We start from the raw sequence: 24,219 nt of genomic DNA on the forward strand, positions 1-24,219 counted from the left end.
CCTGTAGCCATCTAAAGGGACAAGCAGAATATTTGGAATGATACTGATTGAGATGCACACTAAAACAGAGTGATTGATTAGGACTATAACACTACATGTTAACTGAATCATCCAGCCAGGGGCCGCAGGAAAATCAGTCAGTTAGCATCATAACCTGTTTATAATATATATATATATATACAGTTGAAGTCGGAAGTTTATTTACACCTTAGCCAAATACATTTAAACTCCGTTTCACAATTTCTGACATTTAATCCTAGTAAAAATTCCCTGTCTTAGGTCAGTTAGGATCACCACTTCATTTTAAGAATGTGAAATGTCAGAATAACAGTAGAGAGAATGATTTCAGCTTTTATTTCTTTCATCACATTCCCAGTGGGTCAGAAGTTTACAAACACTTGATTAGTATTTGGTAGCATTGCCTTTAAATTGTTTAACTTGGGTCAAATGTTTCAGGTAGCCTTCCACAAACTTCCACAATAAGTTGGGTTAATTTTGGCCCATTCCTCCTGACAGAGCTGGTGTCACTGAGTCAGGTTTGTAAAGGCCTTCTTGCTCTCACATGCTTTTTCAGTTCTGTCCACACATTTTCTATGGGATTGAGGTCAGGGCTTTGTGATGGCCACTCCAATACCTTGACTTTGTTGTCCTTAAGCCATTTTGCCACAACTTTGGAAGTATGCTTGGGGTCATTGTTCATTTGGAAGACCCATTTGCGACCAAGCTTTAACTTCCTGACTGATGTCTTGAGATGTTGCTTCAATATATCCACATAATTTTCTTTCCTCATGATGCCATCTATTCTGTGAAGTGCACTAGTCCCTCCTGCAGCAAAACACCCCCACAACATGATGCTGCCACCCCCGTGCTTCACGGTTGGGATGATGTACTTCGGCTAACAAGCCTCCCCCTTTTTCCTCCAAACATAACAATGGTCATTATGGCCAAACAATTATATTTTTGTTTCGTCAGACGAGAGGAGCAGTGGCTTCTTCCTTGCTGAGCAGCATTTCAGGTTATGTCGATATAGGACTCGTTTTACTGTGGATACAGTTAATTTTGTAACGGTTTCCTCCAGCATCTTCATAGGGTCCTTTGCTGTTGTTCTGGGATTGATTTGCACTTTTCGCACCAAAGTACGTTCATCTCTAGGAGACAGAATGCGTCTCTTTCTTGAGCGGTATGACGGCTGCGTGGTCCCGTGATGTTTATACTTGCGTACTATTGCTTGTACAGGTGAACGTGGTACCTTCAGAAATTTGGAAATTGCTCCTAATGATGAGCCAGACTTGTGGAGGTCTGCAATTCTTTTTCCTGAGGTCTTGGCTGATTTCTTTTGAATTTCCCATGATGTCAAGCAAAGAGGCACTGAGTGTGAAGGTAGGCCTTGAAATACAGCCACAGGTACACCTCCAGTTGACTCAAATTATGTCAATTAGCCTATCAGAAGCTTCTAAAGCCATGACATAATTTTCAGGAATTTTCCAAGCTGTTTAAAGGTACAGTCAACTTAGTGTATGTAAACTTCTGACCCACTGGAATTGTAATACAATGAATTATACGTGAAATCATCTGTCTGTAAACAATTGTTGGAAAAACTACTTGTGTCCTGCACAAAGTAGATGTCTTAACCGACTTGCCAAACTAGTGGTGTAGAGTGGTTGAAAAACGAGTTTTAATGACTCCAACGTGTATGTAAACCGACTTCAACTGTATATATTCTTATGTGCTTGTGTGTTTTCAATTCCTGTGCACATTTGTGTGTCTGTCTGTCTGTGTTCAGTTCTCTGTATCTGAGGAGTCCGAGACATCGTCAGCCAGACGAGCTTGTTTCTTTCTGACGTTCCAGTGCAGACACTGAGCCAGGCTCTCAAACCAGTCATACACCAGATCATGACAACAGATGGATGGTACCGGATAGCACGACGTAGTGATCTTTATACTGCAGGGAGAGTAGGGGGGAGACGGTGAGGGGAGAAGAGGGGAGGGTGAGAGGAGTGGTAAGAGGGGGAGAGAAGGGAGATGAGGGAGATTAGGGTTGATTAGTGTTCTGGCATGGATCTTCCATTCTACCTGATAGTATGTGGAAGCTATTACACTGTAGTAAACGGTGGTAAGGTGAAGGACAGTGAAGTTACCAGTCTCCATGGCTGATCTCCTGTCTCTTCCTGCCATCGAACGACACCCAGCAAGTGTTTCTGGCATCAGGGGAGAGGGTGATCTGCAGACAGACAGAGACGGACAGACAAGGGGAAGAGGTCAACACATCCACAAGACAGACAGATCCACTCCCTCTCTACAACCCTCCCCACTCTCTTCAACTCTCCCCACTCTCACCATCAGCTCGACCCCAGCAGGCACCACTATGGGTCTGAAGGAGAGGGAGTGTGGGCAGATCGGTGTGACCATGATGGCCGGGACATTAGGATGGATCATTGAGGCTCCCGCTGCAGCTGCATACGCTGTACTGCCTGTAGGGGTCGACACGATCACACCTGGAGTGGTGGAGGAAAGGGAGAGGAGAAGAGAGATAGGTAATGAAGACAGAAGAGTATTTGTTCGTGCCACAACTGTGGCGCTGTGTCATGTCCTGTACTCACCGTCTCCCTGTACAGAGGTGATGAGGCGTCCATCTAGGTACAGGTCAACATTAGACAGGTAGGAGGAAGGGCCTCGGTCCACCACCACCTCATTCAGAACCTACACACACACACACACACACACACACACACACACACACACGTTTTTGAACAGTATAGTTTTGAAATAAGGAATAATGGTTTAATGATTAATCTGAGTTAGGTGACAGTATTTGATGACATGTCTAACCATTCATTGCTTTGTCAACATATGACGATGAGAAAACACCATGTTGTTAAGCTAGCTAAGTTCACATTTGTCAATTAGCTTACTAGTTAGCTCCAACTGTTTACTGGTGGTATCCATAACATATATACTATAGCATAGATATACAGAAGATAGCCCTGTTTGGTAAAAGTCCATATTATGGCAAGAACAGCTCAAATAAGCAAAGACTTTAAGACATGAAGGTCAGTCCATCATTACTTTAAGACATGAAGGTCAGTCCATCATTACTTAAAGACGAAGGTCAGTCCATCATTACTTAAAGACGAAGGTCAGTCCATCATTACTTTAAGACATGAAGGTCAGTCCATCATTACTTTAAGACATGAAGGTCAGTCCATCATTACTTTAAGACATGAAGGTCAGTCAATCATTACATTAAGACATGAAGGCCAGTCCATCATTACTTTAAGACATGAAGGTCAGTCCATCATTACTTTAAGACATGAAGGTCAGTCCATCATTACATTAAGACATGAAGGCCAGTCCATCATTACTTTAAGACATGAAGGTCAGTCCATCATTACTTTAAGACATGAAGGTCAGTCCATCATTACTTTAAGACATGAAGGTCAGTCCATCATTACTTTAAGACATGAAGGTCAGTCATCATTACTTTAAGACATGAAGGTCAGTCCATCATTACTTTAAGACATGAAGGTCAGTCCATCATTACATTAAGACATGAAGGTCAGTCCATCATTACTTTAAGACATGAAGGTCAGTCCATCATTACATTAAGACATGAAGGTCAGTCCATCATTACTTTAAGACATGAAGGTCAGTCCATCATTACATTAAGACATGAAGGTCAGTCCATCATTACTTTAAGACATGAAGGTCAGTCCATCATTACATTAAGACATGAAGGTCAGTCATCATTACTTAAAGAAGAAGGTCAGTCCATCATTACTTTAAGACACGAAGGTCAGTCATCATTACTTTAAGACATGAAGGTCAGTCCATCATTACTTTAAGACATGAAGGTCAGACCATCATTACTTTAAGACATGAAGGTCAGTCATCATTACTTAAAGACATGAAGGTCAGTCATCATTACTTAAAGACGAAGGTCAGTCCATCATTACTTTAAGACATGAAGGTCCGACCATCATTACTTAAAGACGAAGGTCAGTCCATCATTACTTTAAGACATGAAGGTCAGTCATCATTACTTAAAGACGAAGGTCAGACCATCATTACTTTAAGACATGAAGGTCAGACCATCATTACTTTAAGACATGAAGGTCAGTCCATCATTACTTTAAGACATGAAGGTCAGTCATCATTACTTAAAGACATGAAGGTCAGTCATCATTACTTAAAGACATGAAGGTCAGTCATCATTACTTAAAGACGAAGGTCAGTCATCATTACTTAAAGACATGAAGGTCAGACCATCATTACTTAAAGACATGAAGGTCAGTCCATCATTACTTTAAGACATGAAGGTCAGTCCATCATTACTTAAAGACATGAAGGTCAGTCACCATTACTTAAAGACATGAAGGTCAGACCATCATTACTTAAAGACATGAAGGTCAGTCCATCCGAAAATGTCAAGAACTTTGAAAGTTTCTTCAAGCGCAGTCGCAAAAACCATCAAGCGCTGTGATGAAACTGGCTCTCATGAGGACCGCCACAGGAAAGGAAGACCCAGAGTTACCTCTGATGCAGAGGATAAGTTCATTAGAGTTGCCGGCCTCAGAAATTGCAGCCCAAATAAATGCTTCACAGAGTTCAAGTAACAAACACACAATTACTTCGGTTCAAAAAATAAACTCAAATGAACACCTACATGACCAGAGGAAAATGACAAACAACGCATGTAGAGCAGAATTAGACCAAAATCCAATTAATAATAAAAACTCAAAAATCAGCAATGAAGTTTTTGGAAACATCTACAGTGACCTCCTCTCATATCATTACGAAGTCCTGCAATGCCAAGAGCTGAGAAAAGAAGAGTCCCCTCATCCAGCTGGTTCACAAACCTGTTCTACTAACACACTGAAGCCTCAGGACCCTCATCCAGCTGGTCCTGGGGCTGAGTTCACAAACATGTTCTACTAACACACTGAAGCCACAGGGCCAGAACATCCAATCAAATCAGAATAAACCAAATTACAACACAGTCAGAACAAAAACTACATTATTAAAAACGACTACATTATTAGTCCAAGCTCAGTGAGCACAGCCTTGCCATTGAGAAGGGTAGACACAGGAAAACATGGCTTCCCTGTAGAGGAAAGGCTGTGCAACCACAACAGCAGAACCCGAGACGGAGCTGTATTTGTAAAAAATATAAAAAATATAAAAACAATACTGTAATTTCTCCAAATGTGAAATTATTCAAGGTTTCAAAGACCTCTCTGAAGAGGGTAGGCTAGCCATCCTGATGGGGGGAGGACGCAGAGAGCTGTGGGTTGGCAGCTCACTATATTGCTGCCTGCCATAAGATGAGGGACAGTGTCTGACAGACCAACCAACCTCATCTTTGCCATTGTTATTGTCCATTGTAGTTATATTTACCCTTGATTATTGTTGTTAATGATTCACCCACTGACAATTTTGATTATTTTAATTAATTTTAAATAACTTAATTTCCAAAATAAGCGTTTGGCAATATGTACATTGTTACGTCAAGCCAATAAAGCAACTTGAATTTAATTGAGTGTGTATGTCACACAAACTGTCCGAGCGCATTAGGGTCTGCGGTCAGAATCCGTCTAGGTGCGCCTTCGTAACCACGGCAACAGGCTCAACAGGGCCGCTAACATCCAACCAGCCACGCTTTATTATGACTGCTGCCATGGAGACCGGGAGATGCTCCCAGACAAAATGTTTTGAAAACGGGTTGAGAGGAGAAAACGGAGGAAGGGAGAGAGGGTCATTTGCAGTGTTTTTATAACTAGTGTAATTCTGAGACAGATACAGTCTAGATTACATAAACGTAATTTGTTAGGAAAACCCCTTTTTTGCATCTTAATGAAAACAGACAAACATACATTATTAACAATGATAATCGATTCATTGAACCTGTTAACCACGTGTATACAATATATCAAAGTGAGAAGAACAATGTTACGGTGAACTGGTTCCTGAATAAACTTCAGTTAAAGACATTACATTCCACCACCAGCTGCCCCATTTGAGCTTCTGAGTAGCACAACAGTCAGTCTAAGGCACTGCATTTCAGTGATAAGAGGCGTCACTACAGACCCTGGTTCGATTCCAGGCTGCATCACAACCGGCCGTGATTGGGAGTCCCATATGGCGGCGCACAATTGGCCCAGTGTCGTTTGGGTTTGGCCGGGGTAGGCCCTCATTATAAATAAGAATTTGTTCCTAACTGACTTGCCCAATTAAATAAAGGATAACTATATATATATATATATATATATATATATATATATATATATATATATATATATATATATATATTTTTTTTTTTTAACAGAATAATCAGTGGCAACTCGTCATTCAGGGCAGGTGGCGTTTGAGCCCCAACTGTTTTGCTAAAAAAAAGTGTGTACAGTACCAGTCAAAAGTTTTAGAACACCTACTCATTCAAGGTTCTTTATTTTTGCTATTTATACATTGTAGAATATTAGTGAAGACATCAAAACTATGAAATAACACATATGGAATCATGTAGTAACCAAAATAGTGTTAAACAAATCAAAATATATTTTAAATTCTTCAAAGTAGCTACCCTTTGCCTTGACCGCTTTGCACATTCTCTCAACCAGCTTCATGAGGTAGAGTCACCTGGAATGCATTTCAATTAACAGGTGTGCCTTGTTAAAAGTTCATTTGTGGAATTTCTTTCCTTCTTAATGCATTTGAGCAAATCAGTTGTGTTGTGACACAAAAGATGAGGCTGCCATCCGGTTTTCGTTAAAACGATAAGAACAAATCACAAAATTCCACGTCAATTTCAGTGGCGACCACCCACCTGTTCAGCCCTGTTTTTTGTCTATATTTTTTTAATAATTTGCATGTTATTTTTTGGTATTAATACGTGCCACATATCAATTTGCAAACAATGTAAATAAAAAAAAATGTTGAGTGAATAAAGCCACATACAAACATGGTCTCTTTCTTGAGTTAGGCAGCTCCAAAATGCAGTTCTTTCAGCCAAGCTCAGTGCTTTCTGTGGTGGAGGAGCAGCCGGCGGAAAATACATTGCAATGATATTCTAATATTATACATTTCCGTAACCTAAATAATAACATATGCAACGCCTAGCCAGCCATATCATTGGTTTGAAACCTGGACATTTTACATAACCTATCTTACCTTGCTTTTAATAGGCTACAGCCAAAATCCCACCATAGAAATATCCTGATGAAACCAGCATTTCTTCTTCTTCTTCTAAGGCACAATCCTATTGCTGCATCTTTAGAAATTCCCTCTATGTTTGTGTAACAGTATAACTTTAGACCGTCCCCTCGCCCATACCCGGGCGCGAACCAGGGACCCTCTGCACACATCAACAACAGTCACCCCTCGAAGCATCGTTACCCATCGCTCCACAAAAGCCGCGGCCCTTGCAGAGCAAGGGGAACCACTACTTCAAGGTCTCAGAGCGAGTGACGTTACCGATTGAAACGCTATTTAGCGCGCACCACCGCTAACTAAGCTAGCCGTTTCACATCCGTTACGTTTGTACCATTAGGCTGTATATCAAACTCTGTCGCGTCAGGTGCTTGTTTGAGAATAATCTTCTCTCGTAATAGTATTTTAGAACATTCACGCACATGGCCCGAGACAAGTGAAACACAACGTGATCCGTTTCAGCAGCCTCGTGTTCGTGTAAACATTTTAACATGGAACCACTGTTGTATGCATTTTAGATTTGTCTGGCCTATCGTCCCGCAACGGTCCCAATGTCTGTTTTGAACCGTACCAGAGATTATCATCATCATCCCCGAGACCCCCTTAATTTGGAGCCCTGCTAGGGAGTAGGAGCTAGTGCAAAAGGGTTTGGAGCTAGGGGTTAGGGATTGAGTCTCACCTGCATCTGTAGGGTAATGTTCCCAGCCTCGCTGTTGGCGTGTCCATGGGGCAGCAGGCCATTGTGCTCCGTGTCCGGCTGGCCCCCAGCTTGGCCTTGGCCCCCAGACCCCTGGTACTGCTGCTGGCCTGGCTGGCCTGTCCTCTGGAGCATGTCCTTCACCACCTTCACCTTCAGACGACTACGCAGTGTGATGGCTGCATTACCTGGTACACGCACAAACAGACACACACAAAGACATCCATCGGATCATGAACTGGCAGATATATCACTAATTGACAGCGCTATTTAATTGTTATTTGAAAGGAATCCTCTACCTTCAAAAACTTTAGCCACCTCTGTCTTGTATGATTCAAACTTAAACGGTGTCAGAAAACCCAGAGAACCCAGATGGAACGCCATAACTGGAGGAACACTGCCCTGAGAGAGAGAGTGAGAGAGTGGGGAGAGAGAGAGAGTGAGAGAGGGGGGAGAGAGAGAGAGTGAGAGAGTGAGGGGGGGAGTGAGAGAGTGAGGGGGGGAGAGAGAGAGTGAGGGGGGGAGAGAGAGAGTGAGGGGGGAGAGAGAGAGTGAGGGGGGAGAGAGAGAGTGAGGGGGGGAGAGAGAGAGTGAGGGGGGGAGAGAGAGAGTGAGGGGGGGAGAGAGAGAGTGAGGGGGGGAGAGAGAGAGTGAGGGGGGGAGAGAGAGTGAGGGGGAGAGAGAGTGAGGGGGAGAGAGAGAGTGAGAGAGAGACTTACAGGAGTAATTAGGGATAAGAGCCTCTGCTAAATTACAAATGTAATTGTAGCTATAACATACTGGAAATATGAAGGAGAATAAAGCATCTGTCCTCCTTTTCAGTTCCAGACAGAGGAGGCTGGTGGGAGGACAGGCTCATTGTAATGGCTGGAATGGAAGCCAAGTCATGTTGGTTCCATTCCAATGAGCCTGTCCTCTATGGTCATGTTGGTTCCATTCCAATGAGCCTGTCCTCTATGGTCATGTTGGTTCCATTCCAATGAGCCTGTCCTCTATGGGCCCTGGTTAAAAGTAGTGCGCTATGTAGGTACAGGGGTCAATTTGGAAGGGTCCATTTGGAACACACACAAGTCTGGCCAATGAAAACGGAAACCTCTAAATCACGTAATTCTGTTCTGTTCCAAGTATGATGACAGTGGCGATGATGATGATTAACATGGAGATGATGACAAATCCAAACACTGCCTCAAATGCCACAGACAGACCAAACACATACAGCCAGCCTGCCCTAAGCCAGGCAAGTACAAGACTCTGGTTAGAATAAGCAGGCGTGTTGGAACAGGGGATCCCAAACTTTTTCACTCGGGGCCCCCCTTCCAGCATTGGGGAACATCTCCCCCCGCGCACCCCGCCATGTCTACTTCTATTGGCACAAGCACTGTTCATGACTCAAACTGTTTACACCCCTCTGGTTGGTGGAGAGAACATTTTTCTTCCAGTTTTAAAACAAATTTTCTTGCAATTCTATACATTTTGCCATGTCTAATGTGTATTCATGTGATATCTGAGTGACAAAGAAATGACAACAATATCTATGGGCTAAAAAACAGTTGACATGGTCTAGTTGACCTTTCTGACAAGTTATAAATATCTCTCTAAGGTCGACAATGACTGACATGACAAGAGGAACTGATGATGCACTGCCCAATTTAGAAATGGCACCTTGTGCCGTCTACTATTACAACTTTCAAGAGAAAGTTTAAAGCTGAACTGAGTTCCTTTAAAAACCACTGTTAGAGCAGAGCTGGAACAAAAGTTGTGTTGGCTCCCCTGTTATACTGACCTTGTTTCTGAGTACAGAGATCCCCCCCCCCACCCCTCCCAAACTGTAGAGCAGGGCTTGGCTCCCCTGTTATACTGACCTTGTTTCCGAGTACAGAGATCCCCCCCACCCCTCCCAAACTGTAGAGCAGGGCTTGGCTCCCCTGGTCCTGGAGGGACGCAGGAACTTCATGTTTTTGGTTTAACTGACCTGGAAGACCAGGTGTGTTCAATTTAGGCAATCACTGAACTGATCAACTAGCTGGTCAGGTATGGTGCTGTCATGACGTTGGCCTGGGGGGTTAGGTTTTTAACAGTCATAAATACCTCTTCCCCCCTTTTTCCTCTCTCTACCCTACTGATGTGACATTTGAAAAGCCCTTGTTTAACATAGAGATTCTGGGAACATCAGTAGGTGGGGGGAAATTAACTACATTCTGGTAATCTGACCAGTTGAACATATGCGGTGGTACTTAATGAATATGATGTCAGTTCGGTTATCATCTGAGACATTCTCATCAATGATATGATGACAAAATCTACAGTGGAAAGTCTACACATCAGAGCTATCGGATTCACATGGAATTATTGTTCAATTTAAATGTTTGAATATGACATTATTTGTGATGGGATGAAATGTGATTTTAGCTTCTAAAATGTGAGATGTGGGTTTTCATAAGATATTGCTGCTCACTCAGTGGCCCGCCCACGTGAAGAGACAGAGGTTGTAAACTATGACACACATCCCTTTTCTTCCTTCCTATAAGCCCTTGACGACAATAGAACTTCCTGTTCCGAGGATATGAGGGCGACGGTCCTATGTCAGAATGGTTCAGATAATAATTACAGAACGAAGCCAACATCAGCATGAGCTTTGGTTGCGAATGGTATGAACTCTTATTCACTACAGAAGTGATACCTCCTAGCTGTTGAGTTAACGACCGCAGATGAAAACGCAGGTTAGGAAGGAACAGAGAGAGTATCCCGTCTATCACACAACGACGTTACTACAACGTATTCAATTTACCACCAGAGACTCGGTTTGGCAACACGGCCTTCCATCTACCACCAACCTACCGAAGCGCAGCTCAGAGTAAATATTTATTGCATTTTCCTTTTCCAAATGGGGGGTAATTTAGAATGCATAAGATACTGTATTTACGATAGCACAGCTTATTCCTTTGTTCCTCAGTCTTCCCGCTCTTTCACTCAAACCCAGACCCTTTTCTTTTGTGTAACCAGCTGTCATATCTGTTCTGTCCGCTAGGGACGTTTTCCTTTATGACGTAATTTGTAATCAAGTTATGACTAATTGTGTGTATGTGTAATTCTGTGTGATTAGTTAGGTATTTAGTAAATAAATAATTAAACCCAATTTTGTATTGCTGATTCAAATTGTTAGCCAGGGTTTGTGTAGATAACCAAGAATTTACAACTTTCAGATGAGACTGAAGTAAGGTGACGATTAATGTTGACTGCTAAAGGATGTAAAATATTACCAGGTCTTTAAGAGTTTATTCGGAAGATAACAGCTCTATAAATTTTATTTTGTGGTGCCCGACTCTCTAGTTAATTACATTTACATGATTAGCTCAATCAGGTGATATTAATTGCGGAGAAATTATTTGATAGAATTACATGTCATATCACTTAATCCGGCATAGCCAAAGACACGACAGTGCCTAGTTTGAACAATATCCTGCCGTACCTGAGGCACTCTAAGATCAGGGTTGCCCAGGAACGGGGTTGTCCAGGAACAGGGTTGCCCACCCCTGGTGTACTGTATGTGTTAGTGGGTACCTGGAAGAGAGAGGAGGCGTAGAGTAGAGTCCCGTCTCCTCCCAGACAGATGATGAGGTCAATACAGTGAGAGATGTCATCATAACCTGGATAGGAAACACAGTTCAGCAATTCAGTAGATCTATATACGTTGTAGCCATGTGACCCAATCCACACGTTTACTGAAGAGGAATGGATCTGACACACTGCTGGGTGGATGTTATGCTATGAGAGATGGTGTGTGTGTGTGTGTGTCTGTTACCTTCTCTAAAGGTACAGAGTTGTTTTCGGATTGTGGCGAAGGTCTCGTCCGTAGTCAGGGAGACGTCAGCCACCACCCTCCTCTCCACAAACACCAGCATACCCTTCTCCTGGAGCACATGGAAATGGAACGTCACTTTACTTACTCAATACTGAATAGAAAGCCCAACCCCGGTAGGTATCCAGTAGATCTGATTCGGACTGAACAGTCTGATATCATCATAGTATGTATCATATGTATCATAGCATGTATGAGACAAGACAAGACTACAAAATTCATGCTTTCATTCAATTCTGGGACTGCATGCTTCCACCAAGATGAATATTTAATAAAACTGCATTGATCTCTATAGATTCACCATTGATAACGTACATAGCTCCTATTAAAACGCATCATAAACAACAACGTGTAAGCACATGCACACACTCACACAGAACCACACACACTTCAGCTCGATGATACAGTACCTCAACGAGGAAGTGGCAGAGTTCTTTGAATGGTTCTACCAGGCTCTCGTCTCGTATCTTCCTGATGACCAAAACGTTGACTGGTGGTTTGTTCCACGTCAGGCGCTGACTGGCCGGATCCTGGATGTGCCTGGCGACGACGACACACAATCAAACTTCATTAAAAAGTAGTCTACATTTATTTATACATTTTACAGTTCGCCTCACAACATCAGGCACAGAACAGTACAGCTACACACACACACACACACACACTTCCATTGGCCGATTCCACATTCCCCTTTACCAAAAATACATTTTTCTAACCAGTCTCGATTTTCCTTTTTGTTACCATTTAAACGTCGTCCGGTGGTTGCACTGAAGATAATCCCTCATTTTCAAACAATTCAAAAGCTGTTCTGAACAGTCATTCATTAACATGGTAAATACAGAATTAGATAACGAAGTCCAAACTCCACAGCTACTCAGTCTCACCAGATCCCAGGGTTGATTATTTATCTTTACTGTCTAGATGGACAGTGTGTCTATGTAGAGTAGGGGTTATTGTCATGCAAAAGCCTGCCTGTGTCATGGTAATTAACAGTTTATTAACATAAGCAAGTTCAGCATCTCCAGGCCGGCACTCATACAAGCCTCATACAAGCCTCATACAAGCCTCATACAAGCCTCATACAAGCCTCATACAAGCCTCATACAAGCCTCATACAAGCCTCATTACAAGCCTCATTACAAGCCTCATTACAAGCCTCATACAAGCCTCATACAAGCCTCATACAAGCCTCATTACAAGCCTCATTACAAGTCTCATTACAAGCCTCATACAAGCCTCATACAAGCCTCATACAAGCCTCATACAAGCCTCATACAAGCCTCATACAAGCCTCATACAAGCCTCATACAAGCCTCATACAAGCCTCATACAAGCCTCATACAAGCCTCATACAAGCCTCATACAAGCCTCATACAAGCCTCATTACAAGCCTCATACAAGCCTCATACAAGCCTCATACAAGCCTCATACAAGCCTCATACAAGCCTCATACAAGCCTCATACAAGCCTCATACAAGCCTCATACAAGCCTCATACAAGCCTCATACAAGCCTCATTACAAGCCTCATTACAAGCCTCATTACAAGCCTCATACAAGCCTCATACAAGCCTCATACAAGCCTCATACAAGCCTCATTACAAGCCTCATACAAGCCTCATACAAGCCTCATACAAGCCTCATACAAGCCTCATACAAGCCTCATTACAAGCCTCATACAAGCCTCATTACAAGCCTCATACAAGCCTCATACAAGCCTCATACAAGCCTCATACAAGCCTCATTACAAGCCTCATACAAGCCTCATACAAGCCTCATACAAGCCTCATACAAGCCTCATACAAGCCTCATACAAGCCTCATACAAGCCTCATACAAGCCTCATTACAAGCCTCATTACAAGCCTCATTACAAGCCTCATACAAGCCTCATACAAGCCTCATACAAGCCTCATTACAAGCCTCATTACAAGTCTCATTACAAGCCTCATACAAGCCTCATACAAGCCTCATACAAGCCTCATACAAGCCTCATACAAGCCTCATACAAGCCTCATACAAGCCTCATACAAGCCTCATACAAGCCTCATACAAGCCTCATACAAGCCTCATACAAGCCTCATACAAGCCTCATACAAGCCTCATACAAGCCTCATACAAGCCTCATACAAGCCTCATACAAGCCTCATACAAGCCTCATACAAGCCTCATACAAGCCTCATTACAAGCCTCATACAAGCCTCATACAAGCCTCATACAAGCCTCATACAAGCCTCATACAAGCCTCATACAAGCCTCATACAAGCCTCATTACAAGCCTCATACAAGCCTCATTACAAGCCTCATACAAGCCTCATACAAGCCTCATACAAGCCTCATACAAGCCTCATACAAGCCTCATTACAAGCCTCATTACAAGCCTCATTACAAGCCTCATACAAGCCTCATACAAGCCTCATACAAGCCTCATACAAGCCTCATACAAGCCTCATACAAGCCTCATACAAGCCTCATTACAAGCCTCATACAAGCCTCATACAAGCCTCATACAAGCCTCATACAAGCCTCATACAAGCCTCATTACAAGCCTCATACAAGCCTCATTACAAGCCTCATACAAGCCTCATACAAGCCTCATACAAGCCTCATACAAGCCTCATTACAAGCCTCATTACAAGCCTCATACAAGCCTCATACAAGCCTCATACAAGCCTCATACAAGCCTCATACAAGCCTCATACAAGCCTCATACAAGCCTCATTACAAGCCTCATACAAGCCTCATTACAAGCCTCATTACAAGCCTCATACAAGCCTCATACAAGCCTCATTACAAGCCTCATTACAAGCCTCATACAAGCCTCATACAAGCCTCATACAAGCCTCATACAAGCCTCATACAAGCCTCATACAAGTCTCATACAAGCCTCATACAAGCCTCATACAAGCCTCATACAAGCCTCATACAAGTCTCATACAAGCCTCATACAAGCCTCATACAAGTCTCATACAAGCCTCATACAAGCCTCATACAAGCCTCATACAAGCCTCATACAAGCCTCATACAAGCCTCATTACAAGCCTCATACAAGCCTCATTACAAGCCTCATACAAGCCTCATACAAGCCTCATACAAGTCTCATACAAGCCTCATACAAGCCTCATACAAGCCTCATACAAGCCTCATTACAAGCCTCATACAAGCCTCATACAAGCCTCATACAAGCCGCTAATGCGTGCTTTTGAAACATCTATATTTTTTTTAAAGTATAATAAATACATTTAATATACACCGTCATAATAAATCCATTATTTTAGGCAGGTCTAAAGAAACATTATGATATGAAGACAACGTGTTTCAGAAGAACAGACTGTAGGTTATCTGGCTATGCACCATGCCAATGGCAGCCTAGGCTGTTGTTCATCTAGCAGACAAGATAGGCTTATATATATCTGTTGCATTATTATCATATTATATGATTTTAAATTAAGACGAATATAATGGAACTTGGTAGAATAGAATCAAAAGGAAATGTTTCCCATTCTGGAGCAAGTGCACATACGAAGGGGTTATGTTGAGCTTAAAGGTGATCATTTGAAACAGGTCCAATATGCTAGATTTAGAGTTATTTGGCAACTTTAGTTGTGAATGATAGAAATCAAAACATACACTGAAACAAAATAAATGCAACATACAACAATTAACAGTTTTACTGAGTTATAGTTCATATACAGTGCCTTGCGAAAGTATTCGGCCCCCTTGAACTTTGCGACCTTTTGCCACATTTCAGGCTTCAAACATAAAGATATAAAACTGTATTTTTTTTGTGAAGAAGCAACAACAAGTGGGACACAATCATGAAGTGGAACAACATTTATTGGATATTTCAAACTTTTTTAACAAATCAAAAACTGAAAAATTGGGCGTGCAAAATTATTCAGCCCCTTTACTTTCAGTGCAGCAAACTCTCTCCAGAAGTTCAGTGAGGATCTCTGAATGATCCAATGTTGACCTAAATGACTAATGATGATAAATACAATCCACCTGTGTGTAATCAAGTCTCCGTATAAATGCACCTGCACTGTGATAGTCTCAGAGGTCCGTTAAAAGCGCAGAGAGCATCATGAAGAACAAGGAACACACCAGGCAGGTCCGAGATACTGTTGTGAAGAAGTTTAAAGCCGGATTTGGATACAAAAAGATTTCCCAAGCTTTAAACATCCCAAGGAGCACTGTGCAAGCGATAATATTGAAATGGAAGGAGTATCAGACCACTGCAAATCTACCAAGACCTGGCCGTCCCTCTAAACTTTCAGCTCATACAAGGAGAAGACTGATCAGAGATGCAGCCAAGAGGCCCATGATCACTCTGGATGAACTGCAGAGATCTACAGCTGAGGTGGGAGACTCTGTCCATAGGACAACAATCAGTCGTATATTGCACAAATCTGGCCTTTATGGAAGAGTGGCAAGAAGAAAGCCATTTCTTAAAGATATCCAAGTTAAAGTTTGCCACAAGCCACCTGGGAGACACACCAAACATGTGGAAGAAGGTGCTCTGGTCAGATGAAACCAAAATTGAACTTTTTGGCAACAATGCAAAACGTCATGTTTGGCGTAAAAGCAACACAGCTGAACACACCATCCCCACTGTCAAACATGGTGGTGGCAGCATCATGGTTTGGGCCTGCTTTTCTTCAGCAGGGACAGGGAAGATGGTTAAAATTGATGGGAAGATGGATGGAGCCAAATACAGAACCATTCTGGAAGAAAACCTGATGGAGTCTGCAAAAGACCTGAGACTGGGACGGAGATTTGTCTTCCAACAAGACAATGATCCAAAACATAGAGCAAAATCTACAATGGAATGGTTCAAAAATAAACATATCCAGGTGTTAGAATGGCCAAGTCAAAGTCCAGACCTGAATCCAATTGAGAATCTGTGGAAAGACCTGAAAACTGCTGTTCACAAATGCTCTCCATCCAACCTCACTGAGCTTGAGCTGTTTTGCAAGGAGGAATGGGAAAACAATTCAGTCTCTCGATGTGCAAAACTGATAAAGACATACCCCAAGCGACTTACAGCTGTAATCGCAGCAAAAGGTGGCGCTACAAAGTATTAACTTAAGGGGGCTGAATAATTTTGCACGCCCAATTTTTCAGTTTTTGATTTGTTAAAAAAAGTTTGAAATATCCAATAAATGTCGTTCCACTTCATGATTGTGTCCCACTTGTTGTTGATTCTTCACAAAAAAATACAGTTTTATATCTTTATGTTTGAAGCCTGAAATGTGGCAAAAGGTTGCAAAGTTCAAGGGGGCCGAATACTTTCGCAAGGCACTAAGTAAATCAGTCAATTTTTAAAAATTCAATACGTCCTAATCTATGGACTTCACATGACTGGGAATACAGATATGAATCTGTTGGTCACAGATACCTTTATAACAAAAATATAAATAAATAAATAAAAAGTAGGGGCGTGGACAGAAAACTAGTCAGTATCTGGTGTGACCACCATTTCCCTCATGCAGCACGACATCTCCTTGGCATAGAGCTGATCAGACTGTTGATTGTGGCCTGTGGAAGGCTGTCCCACTCCTCTACAACGGCTGTGCAAAGTTGATGAATTTTGTCGGCTACTGGAACATGCTGTTGTAGACGTCGATCCAGAGCATCCCAAACATGCTCAATGGGTGACCGTTTGGTGAGTATGCAAGCCATGGAAGAACTGGGACATTTTCGGCTTGCAGGAAATGTGAACAGATCCTTGCAACATGTACATTATCATCCTGAAACATGAGGTGATGGCGGCGGATGAATGGCACGACAATGGGCCTCAGGATCTCATCACGGTATCTCTGTGCATTCAAATTGCCATCGATAAAATGCAATTGTGTTTGTTATTCCGTAGCTCATGCCTGCCCAAACCATAATCCCACTGCCACCATGGGGCAGTCTGTTCACAACTTTGACATCAGCAAACCGCTTGCCCACACGACGCCGTGCACGCTGTCTGGCAAATGCCCAGTACAGTTGAAACCGGGATTCACCCGTAAAGAGCACACTTCTTCAGCGTGCCAGTGGCAGAGTATGTGAGTGGAGCTTGAGGAGCGCGCCCAATTTGACTGGAGCGTGATTCCCAAAGGTCGGCCTTCTCGCCCGCTCCAATTTCACTCCAGTAGCGCTTTCACTAGCTCAGGGCATGCCCAGCCCAGCATGTATTTCTCCTCTACTTGTGTGCTGCTATAGCCCCTTGCTTCAACTACTGTCATGGAGTTCACTAAATATTTCATAAGGAAACTAATAGAACACACAGGTGCTAAATCAAGGTGACCTACAAAGAGGAGGACGAAAAAGCAAGAGAGGGAGTGTGGTGATGTAGTGTCCACTACTAAAGAGAGGGAGTGTGGTGATGTAGTGTCCACAACTAAATAATCATTATGGAATCTGAAGAGACACGTATCCCTAAAGCATGATGGTGTACTTACTACGTGTACATGCTAAAAGAGAGGAACGAGGTGGGTAGATAACTAAGTGTCATTGTAGCAAAGTAGTCATTAAACAAAAAACTCAGATCTCTTAAAAGTTCTGATTTAGAATGGGCCATTATCAAATGGACAGGAAGAGGGGCAGGGGGGGGGGGGACATGTCCTCCGTATGCAATCAAATTGTGAACGGAGGCTGCTTTCCCACCAGTTTGTTTTCCAATCATGCCGAGTAGGAGCATGCAGCCGCTTGCTGTGCGACAGATGATATTCCACCCAAACTCTGTATGCCATGGGCTCTCCAACCCTGTTCCTTGCAGCAAGCCAGTACTCTGTAAGCCATGGGCTCTCCAACCCTGTTCCTGCAGCTCGCCAGTACTCTGTATGCCATGGGCTCTCCAACCCTGTTCCTGCAGCTAGCCAGTAGTCTGTATGTCATGGGCTCTCCAACCCTGTTCCTGAAGATAGCCAGTACTCTGTATGCCATGGGCTCTCCAACCCTGTTCCTGAAGATAGCCAGTACTCTGTATGCCATGGGCTCTCCAACCCTGTTCCTGCAGCTCGCCAGTACTCTGTATGCCATGGGCTCTCCAACCCTGTTCCTGCAGCTAGCCAGTAGTCTGTATGTCATGGGCTCTCCAACCCTGTTCCTGCAGCTAGCCAGTACTCTGTATGTCATGGGCTCTCCAACCCTGTTCCTGCAGCTAGCCAGTACTCTGTATGCCATGGGCTCTCCAACCCTGTTCCCGCAGCTAGCCAGTACTCTGTATGCCATGGGCTCTCCAACCCTGTTCCTGCAGCTAGCCAGTACTCTGTATGCCATGGGCTCTCAAACCTGTTCCTGAAGCTAGCCAGTACTCTGTATGCCATGGGCTCTCCAACCCTGTTCCTGAAGATAGCCAGTACTCTGTATGCCATGGGCTCTCCAACCCTGTTCCTGCAGCTAGCCAGTAGTCTGTATGTCATGGGCTCTCCAACCCTGTTCCTGCAGCTAGCCAGTACTCTGTATGTCATGGGCTCTCCAACCCTGTTCCTGCAGCTAGCCAGTACTCTGTAAGCCATGGGCTCTCCAACCCTGTTCCTGCAGCTCGCCAGTACTCTGTATGCCATGGGCTCTCCAACCCTGTTCCTGCAGCTAGCCAGTACTCTGTATGCCATGGGCTCTCCAACCCTGTTCCTGAAGATAGCCAGTACTCTGTATGCCATGGGCTCTCCAACCCTGTTCCTGAAGATAGCCAGTACTCTGTATGCCATGGGCTCTCCAACCCTGTTCCTGCAGCTAGCCAGTACTCTGTATGCCATGGGCTCTCCAACCCTGTTCCTGCAGCTAGCCAGTACTCTGTATGCCATAGGGCTCTCCAACCCTGTTCCTGCAGCTAGCCAGTACTCTGTATGCCATGGGCTCTCCAACCCTGTTCCTGCAGCTAACCAGTACTCTGTATGCCATGGGCTCTCCAACCCTGTTCCTGCAGCTAGCCAGTACTCTGTATGCCATGGGCTCTCCAACCCTGTTCCTGAAGCTAGCCAGTACTCTGTATGCCATGGGCTCTCCAACCCTGTTCCTGAAGCTAGCCAGTACTCTGTATGCCATGGGCTCTCCAACCCTGTTCCTGAAGATAGCCAGTACTCTGTATGCCATGGGCTCTCCAACCCTGTTCCTGCAGCTAGCCAGTACTCTGTATGCCATGGGCTCTCCAACCCTGTTCCTGCAGCTAGCCAGTACTCTGTATGCCATAGGGCTCTCCAACCCTGTTCCTGCAGCTAGCCAGTACTCTGTATGCCATGGGCTCTCCAACCCTGTTCCTGAAGATAGCCAGTACTCTGTATGCCATGGGCTCTCCAACCCTGTTCCTGAAGCTAGCCAGTACTCTGTATGCCATGGGCTCTCCAACCCTGTTCCTGCAGCTAGCCAGTACTCTGTATGCCATGGGCTCTCCAACCCTGTTCCTGCAGCTAGCCAATACTCTGTATGCCATGGGCTCTCCAACCCTGTTCCTGCAGCTAGCCAGTACTCTGTATGCCATAGGGCTCTCCAACCCTGTTCCTGCAGCTAATCAGTACTCTGTATGCCATGGGCTCTCCAACCCTGTTCCTGCAGCTAGCCAGTACTCTGTATGCCATGGGCTCTCCAACCCTGTTCCTGCAGCTAGCCAGTACTCTGTATGCCATAGGGCTCTCCAACCCTGTTCCTGCAGCTAATCAGTACTCTGTATGCCATGGGCTCTCCAACCCTGTTCCTGAAGATAGCCAGTACACTGTATGCCATGGGCTCTCCAACCCTGTTCCTGAAGATAGCCAGTACTCTGTATGCCATGGGCTCTCCAACCCTGTTCCTGCAGCTAGCCAGTACTCTGTATGCCATGGGCTCTCCAACCCTGTTCCTGAAGCTAGCCAGTACTCTGTATGCCATGGGCTCTCCAACCCTGTTCCTGCAGCTAGCCAATACTCTGTATGCCATGGGCTCTCCAACCCTGTTCCTGCAGCTAGCCTGTACTCTGTATGCCATAGGGCTCTCCAACCCTGTTCCTGCAGCTAATCAGTACTCTGTATGCCATGGGCTCTCCAACCCTGTTCCTGAAGATAGCCAGTACTCTGTATGCCATGGGCTCTCCAACCCTGTTCCTGCAGCTAGCCAGTACTCTGTATGCCATGGGCTCTCCAACCCTGTTCCTGAAGATAGCCAGTGCTTCATTTGGGAAACCAACTGAAATCTGTTCGGGAACATCGATTGTGTAATATGCAGTAGGCTATGTTTCGTTGTTAGGCTTTGAAACATCCACAACGACCATGTGTTCCACTCAGTTGGCATTGGGACCTGTTGAACCTCTATCTTCAAATTGATCATCACAGTGAGGTGAGTTTTAAAAGCATGATAATGTATTGATAAGTGTTTGATGTGATTTTCATTGATAGAGTGGTTAGAGGGACAATAGAGAGCTGAGTATCAGGCCATTAGTGACCTGATGGGTGTTAGCCAGTTGGGTACTACCACAGCATGTCCAGAGTGCATAAAAAGAGATTACTGTGACTCAACAGTCACGTGGAATTTTACTGCGGTCATGACAGCCGGTGTACGTGGTAGTAAGGTCAATGAAACAGCCATAGGCTAGACCCTCTGCAACTAAGTACCCTAGGTGTTCTGACTCACTGTACCGGTTCATAGGACACTACTACCCAATCACAATCCTGTCCTTAAATCTCAATAGGACACTACTACCCAATCACAGTCCTGTCCTTAAATCTCAATAGGACACTATTACCCAATCACAGTCCTGTCCTTAAATCTCAATAGGACACTACTACCCAATCACAGTCCTGTCCTTAAATCTCAATAGGACACTACTACCCAATCACAGTCCTGTCCTTAAATCTCAATAGGACACTACTACCCAATCACAGTCCTGTCCTTAAATCTCAATAGGACACTACTACCCAATCACAGTCCTGTCCTTAAATCTCAATAGGACACTACTACCCAATCACAGTCCTGTCCTTAAATCTCAATATGACACTACTACCCAATCACAGTCCTGTCCTTAAATCTCAATAGGACACTACTACCCAATCACAATCCTGTCCTTAAATCTCAATAGGACACTACTACCCAATCACAGTCCTGTCCTTAATGCTCATCTTGCCTGCTGATACTGGGACAGTTACGTAAGGATTCAATGCCAAACGATGCAACTAAAATAACAAAGACAGAGAGGGGAACAAATTCCAGACAGTGTGTAATGTAAGTGCAATGAAGTTCCCACACCAATGACTTACATGACTGAGGTTGGGTTAGGAAGAATACAGGCTTTGGGTCCAAAGTGAGTAGCAGGATATGGTCCATGGAGAAAGTGAGCTCTCCTGTAGGAGGTAGAAAAGAGGACAGTCAGACAGTGAGCGAGAGAGAAAAGAGAGGGTCAGACAGACAGAGCGAAAGAGAGAAAGACAGACAGAGCGAAAGAGAGAAAGACAGACAGAGAGAGTCAAAGAGAGAGCAAAAGCGAGAGAGAGCAAAAGCGAGAGAGAGAGCAAAAGCGAGAGCGAGACAGACAGAGAGCATGTTCAGCTAGCTACCCTAAGGCAGTACTGTGGCTATGGCATGTCCAGCTAGCTACCCTAAGGCAGTACTGTAGCTATAATGGCATTATTATCCCAGTAGTCTCATGTTAGCCTGGTCCCAGATCTTTTTGTGCTGTCTTGACAAATCCTAGACACAAGACAGCACACCAAGCAGCTACTGAAAGAGACTACTGTCCCAGGCTACCTGCAGCTCTCAAACACGCACCTCTTAGGGGAGGTCTCTGCCATCTCTGCCGTCGAAGACCCAGAGGGCTCGGAGTGTTCGTGTTGGCCCGGCAACCTGATTTGCTCGTCATCGGGCAGCAACAGGTGTTCCTGGTCATCCTGATGGTGGCATTGGGACCTCTTCTCCTCCCGTCGTCTCTTAGGTGACTTCCTGTGTTTGGAGGTCGAGGACCTGACTGGTTCTGGAGTGTTGGAGCTTCTCTCTGGTGTAGCTGGGGAACAGGATGACTCTTGACCCTCCATCCTGTAGGAGCACACACGTACACACACACATAAACCGGGGTTGAAACTGTAAATATCTCTGGTTGACCACATGCTGCAGCAGAGTGACTAGTGTCACAACAACATAGCTAACAAAACCATGCAAATTGGGTTTACAGGGCAAATATATAAACACTATCAACACATGACCTGTCTAATTATATAGCTAGACTAGCCCAAAGGCTAGTATTGAGCCGTTTCAATATCGCCATATGCTGGCCTTTGGGCTATAGCTAGTCTTGATAACTGGATAAAATTACTAGCTGGTTAGGTAAGTTAGCTAGTTAGCTATCTAAGCAGTCCAGCTTTAACCAAAATCTCAACTTGTTTAAAGCCTACACTCCTGTAACCTTAGCATGACAGCCTTCTAAACAAAGAAAAGCACGGACTAACAAGACATGGCTAACAATGGTTTAATGCCAATGCAAGGTCAACTGGACTAAGCTTAGTTAACTAGCTAGCAAATAAACCCGGTAAAGTTGTCTAAGCTACTGTAGCTACCTTGAGTTGCCAAACAGCTCTCCTTACGACATCATCAGCGCTGTGTTAGCTTCCACGGGTTGAATAGCAAACGAATCTGATGAAATACTAGTAGCTGGTCAAGGACAAATGATATAATGCTAATTGTGTGTCTGTGATTTTCCTTGCAAAGCTTAACCTAGCTAGCTATCAGAACATCAGTTGACAGAATCAAAACATAAAGGTACATGCGCAGTGGAAGCCATTCGGAAAACGGCTGCTTCGGGAACGACTGTTCAAGAGCGTCAAACCTGCCACACCACTGCGCAGCATTCGAGATCTCAAACAGACAGCCATATCTGTATCTGTCAACATATTTAGACTGATAACATAAAAATCGAATCCTGGGTTAGACAGGAAAACCTGTTGAGAAGTGAGCTGCCAACGACAGGGTTTACGGCACCAGTACCCTAGATCAGGGTGTTTTCAAACCTCTCTTCAGGGATCCCAAGACCTTTCAAGTTAAATCAGGTGTGCTAGCTCTAGAAGAGATCAAATACATGGAATGGCTGGGGGTCCCCGGGGAGCGGTTAACTCCTGCCCTACATGCCATCTCCTGCAGTTGGCTTCAGAGGCACGGCACCTGACTCCGAGTGCATTTGAGTAGTAAGCCTAAAGCAACCGACCGTAGATGAAAGTCGTGTGATGTGCGTTTGGGACAGCCGAAAGTCAGACACTGTTTTTGTTTAACAGGGCAGATACTTTTGGGAAACCGGGCCCAGATCAACATTGTTGATAACCTTTTATTTTTTAAATGTTGAAATAGACATGTATCTAACCCTCATATCACACACTCACAACCTGAAATCATAATCTAATATTATTTGTGTACACATTGTACAATCAATTAGTGAGCAAGACACTCAAATATCACATTTATTTGTATATATCCACTGTACACATAAATCGTGGCAAATTGGTTAATGTTTCAGTCATCTC

General features: G+C 44.1%; 1 protein-coding gene across 2 annotated transcripts; it reads right to left on the reverse strand.

Annotated features, from left to right (window-relative positions):
• Positions 1-1,481: 1,481 nt before the first annotated feature.
• Positions 1,482-23,497, reverse strand: nadkb (NAD kinase b). Of its 2 annotated transcripts, XM_036986517.1 has the most exons (12): positions 23,263-23,497; positions 22,481-22,744; positions 21,973-22,056; positions 12,170-12,299; positions 11,703-11,811; positions 11,462-11,547; positions 8,200-8,302; positions 7,883-8,088; positions 2,601-2,700; positions 2,338-2,495; positions 2,139-2,221; positions 1,482-1,942 (listed from the first exon to the last, which is right to left on the reverse strand). In XM_036986517.1, exons 2-12 carry the CDS (start codon positions 22,741-22,743, stop codon positions 1,780-1,782), a joined length of 1,485 nt encoding a protein of 494 aa, XP_036842412.1. In that variant the 5' UTR covers position 22,744; positions 23,263-23,497; the 3' UTR covers positions 1,482-1,779. The 2 variants fall into 2 exon arrangements, with proteins under 2 accessions (XP_036842412.1, XP_036842413.1); XM_036986518.1 differs by lacking the exons at positions 21,973-22,056; positions 22,481-22,744; positions 23,263-23,497 and adding an exon at positions 12,501-12,626.
• Between the last annotated feature and the right edge of the window lie 722 nt (positions 23,498-24,219).

Source organism: Oncorhynchus mykiss, chromosome 8 (assembly GCF_013265735.2).
Source record: "Oncorhynchus mykiss isolate Arlee chromosome 8, USDA_OmykA_1.1, whole genome shotgun sequence".
NCBI classification, from domain to species: domain Eukaryota; kingdom Metazoa; phylum Chordata; class Actinopteri; order Salmoniformes; family Salmonidae; genus Oncorhynchus; species Oncorhynchus mykiss.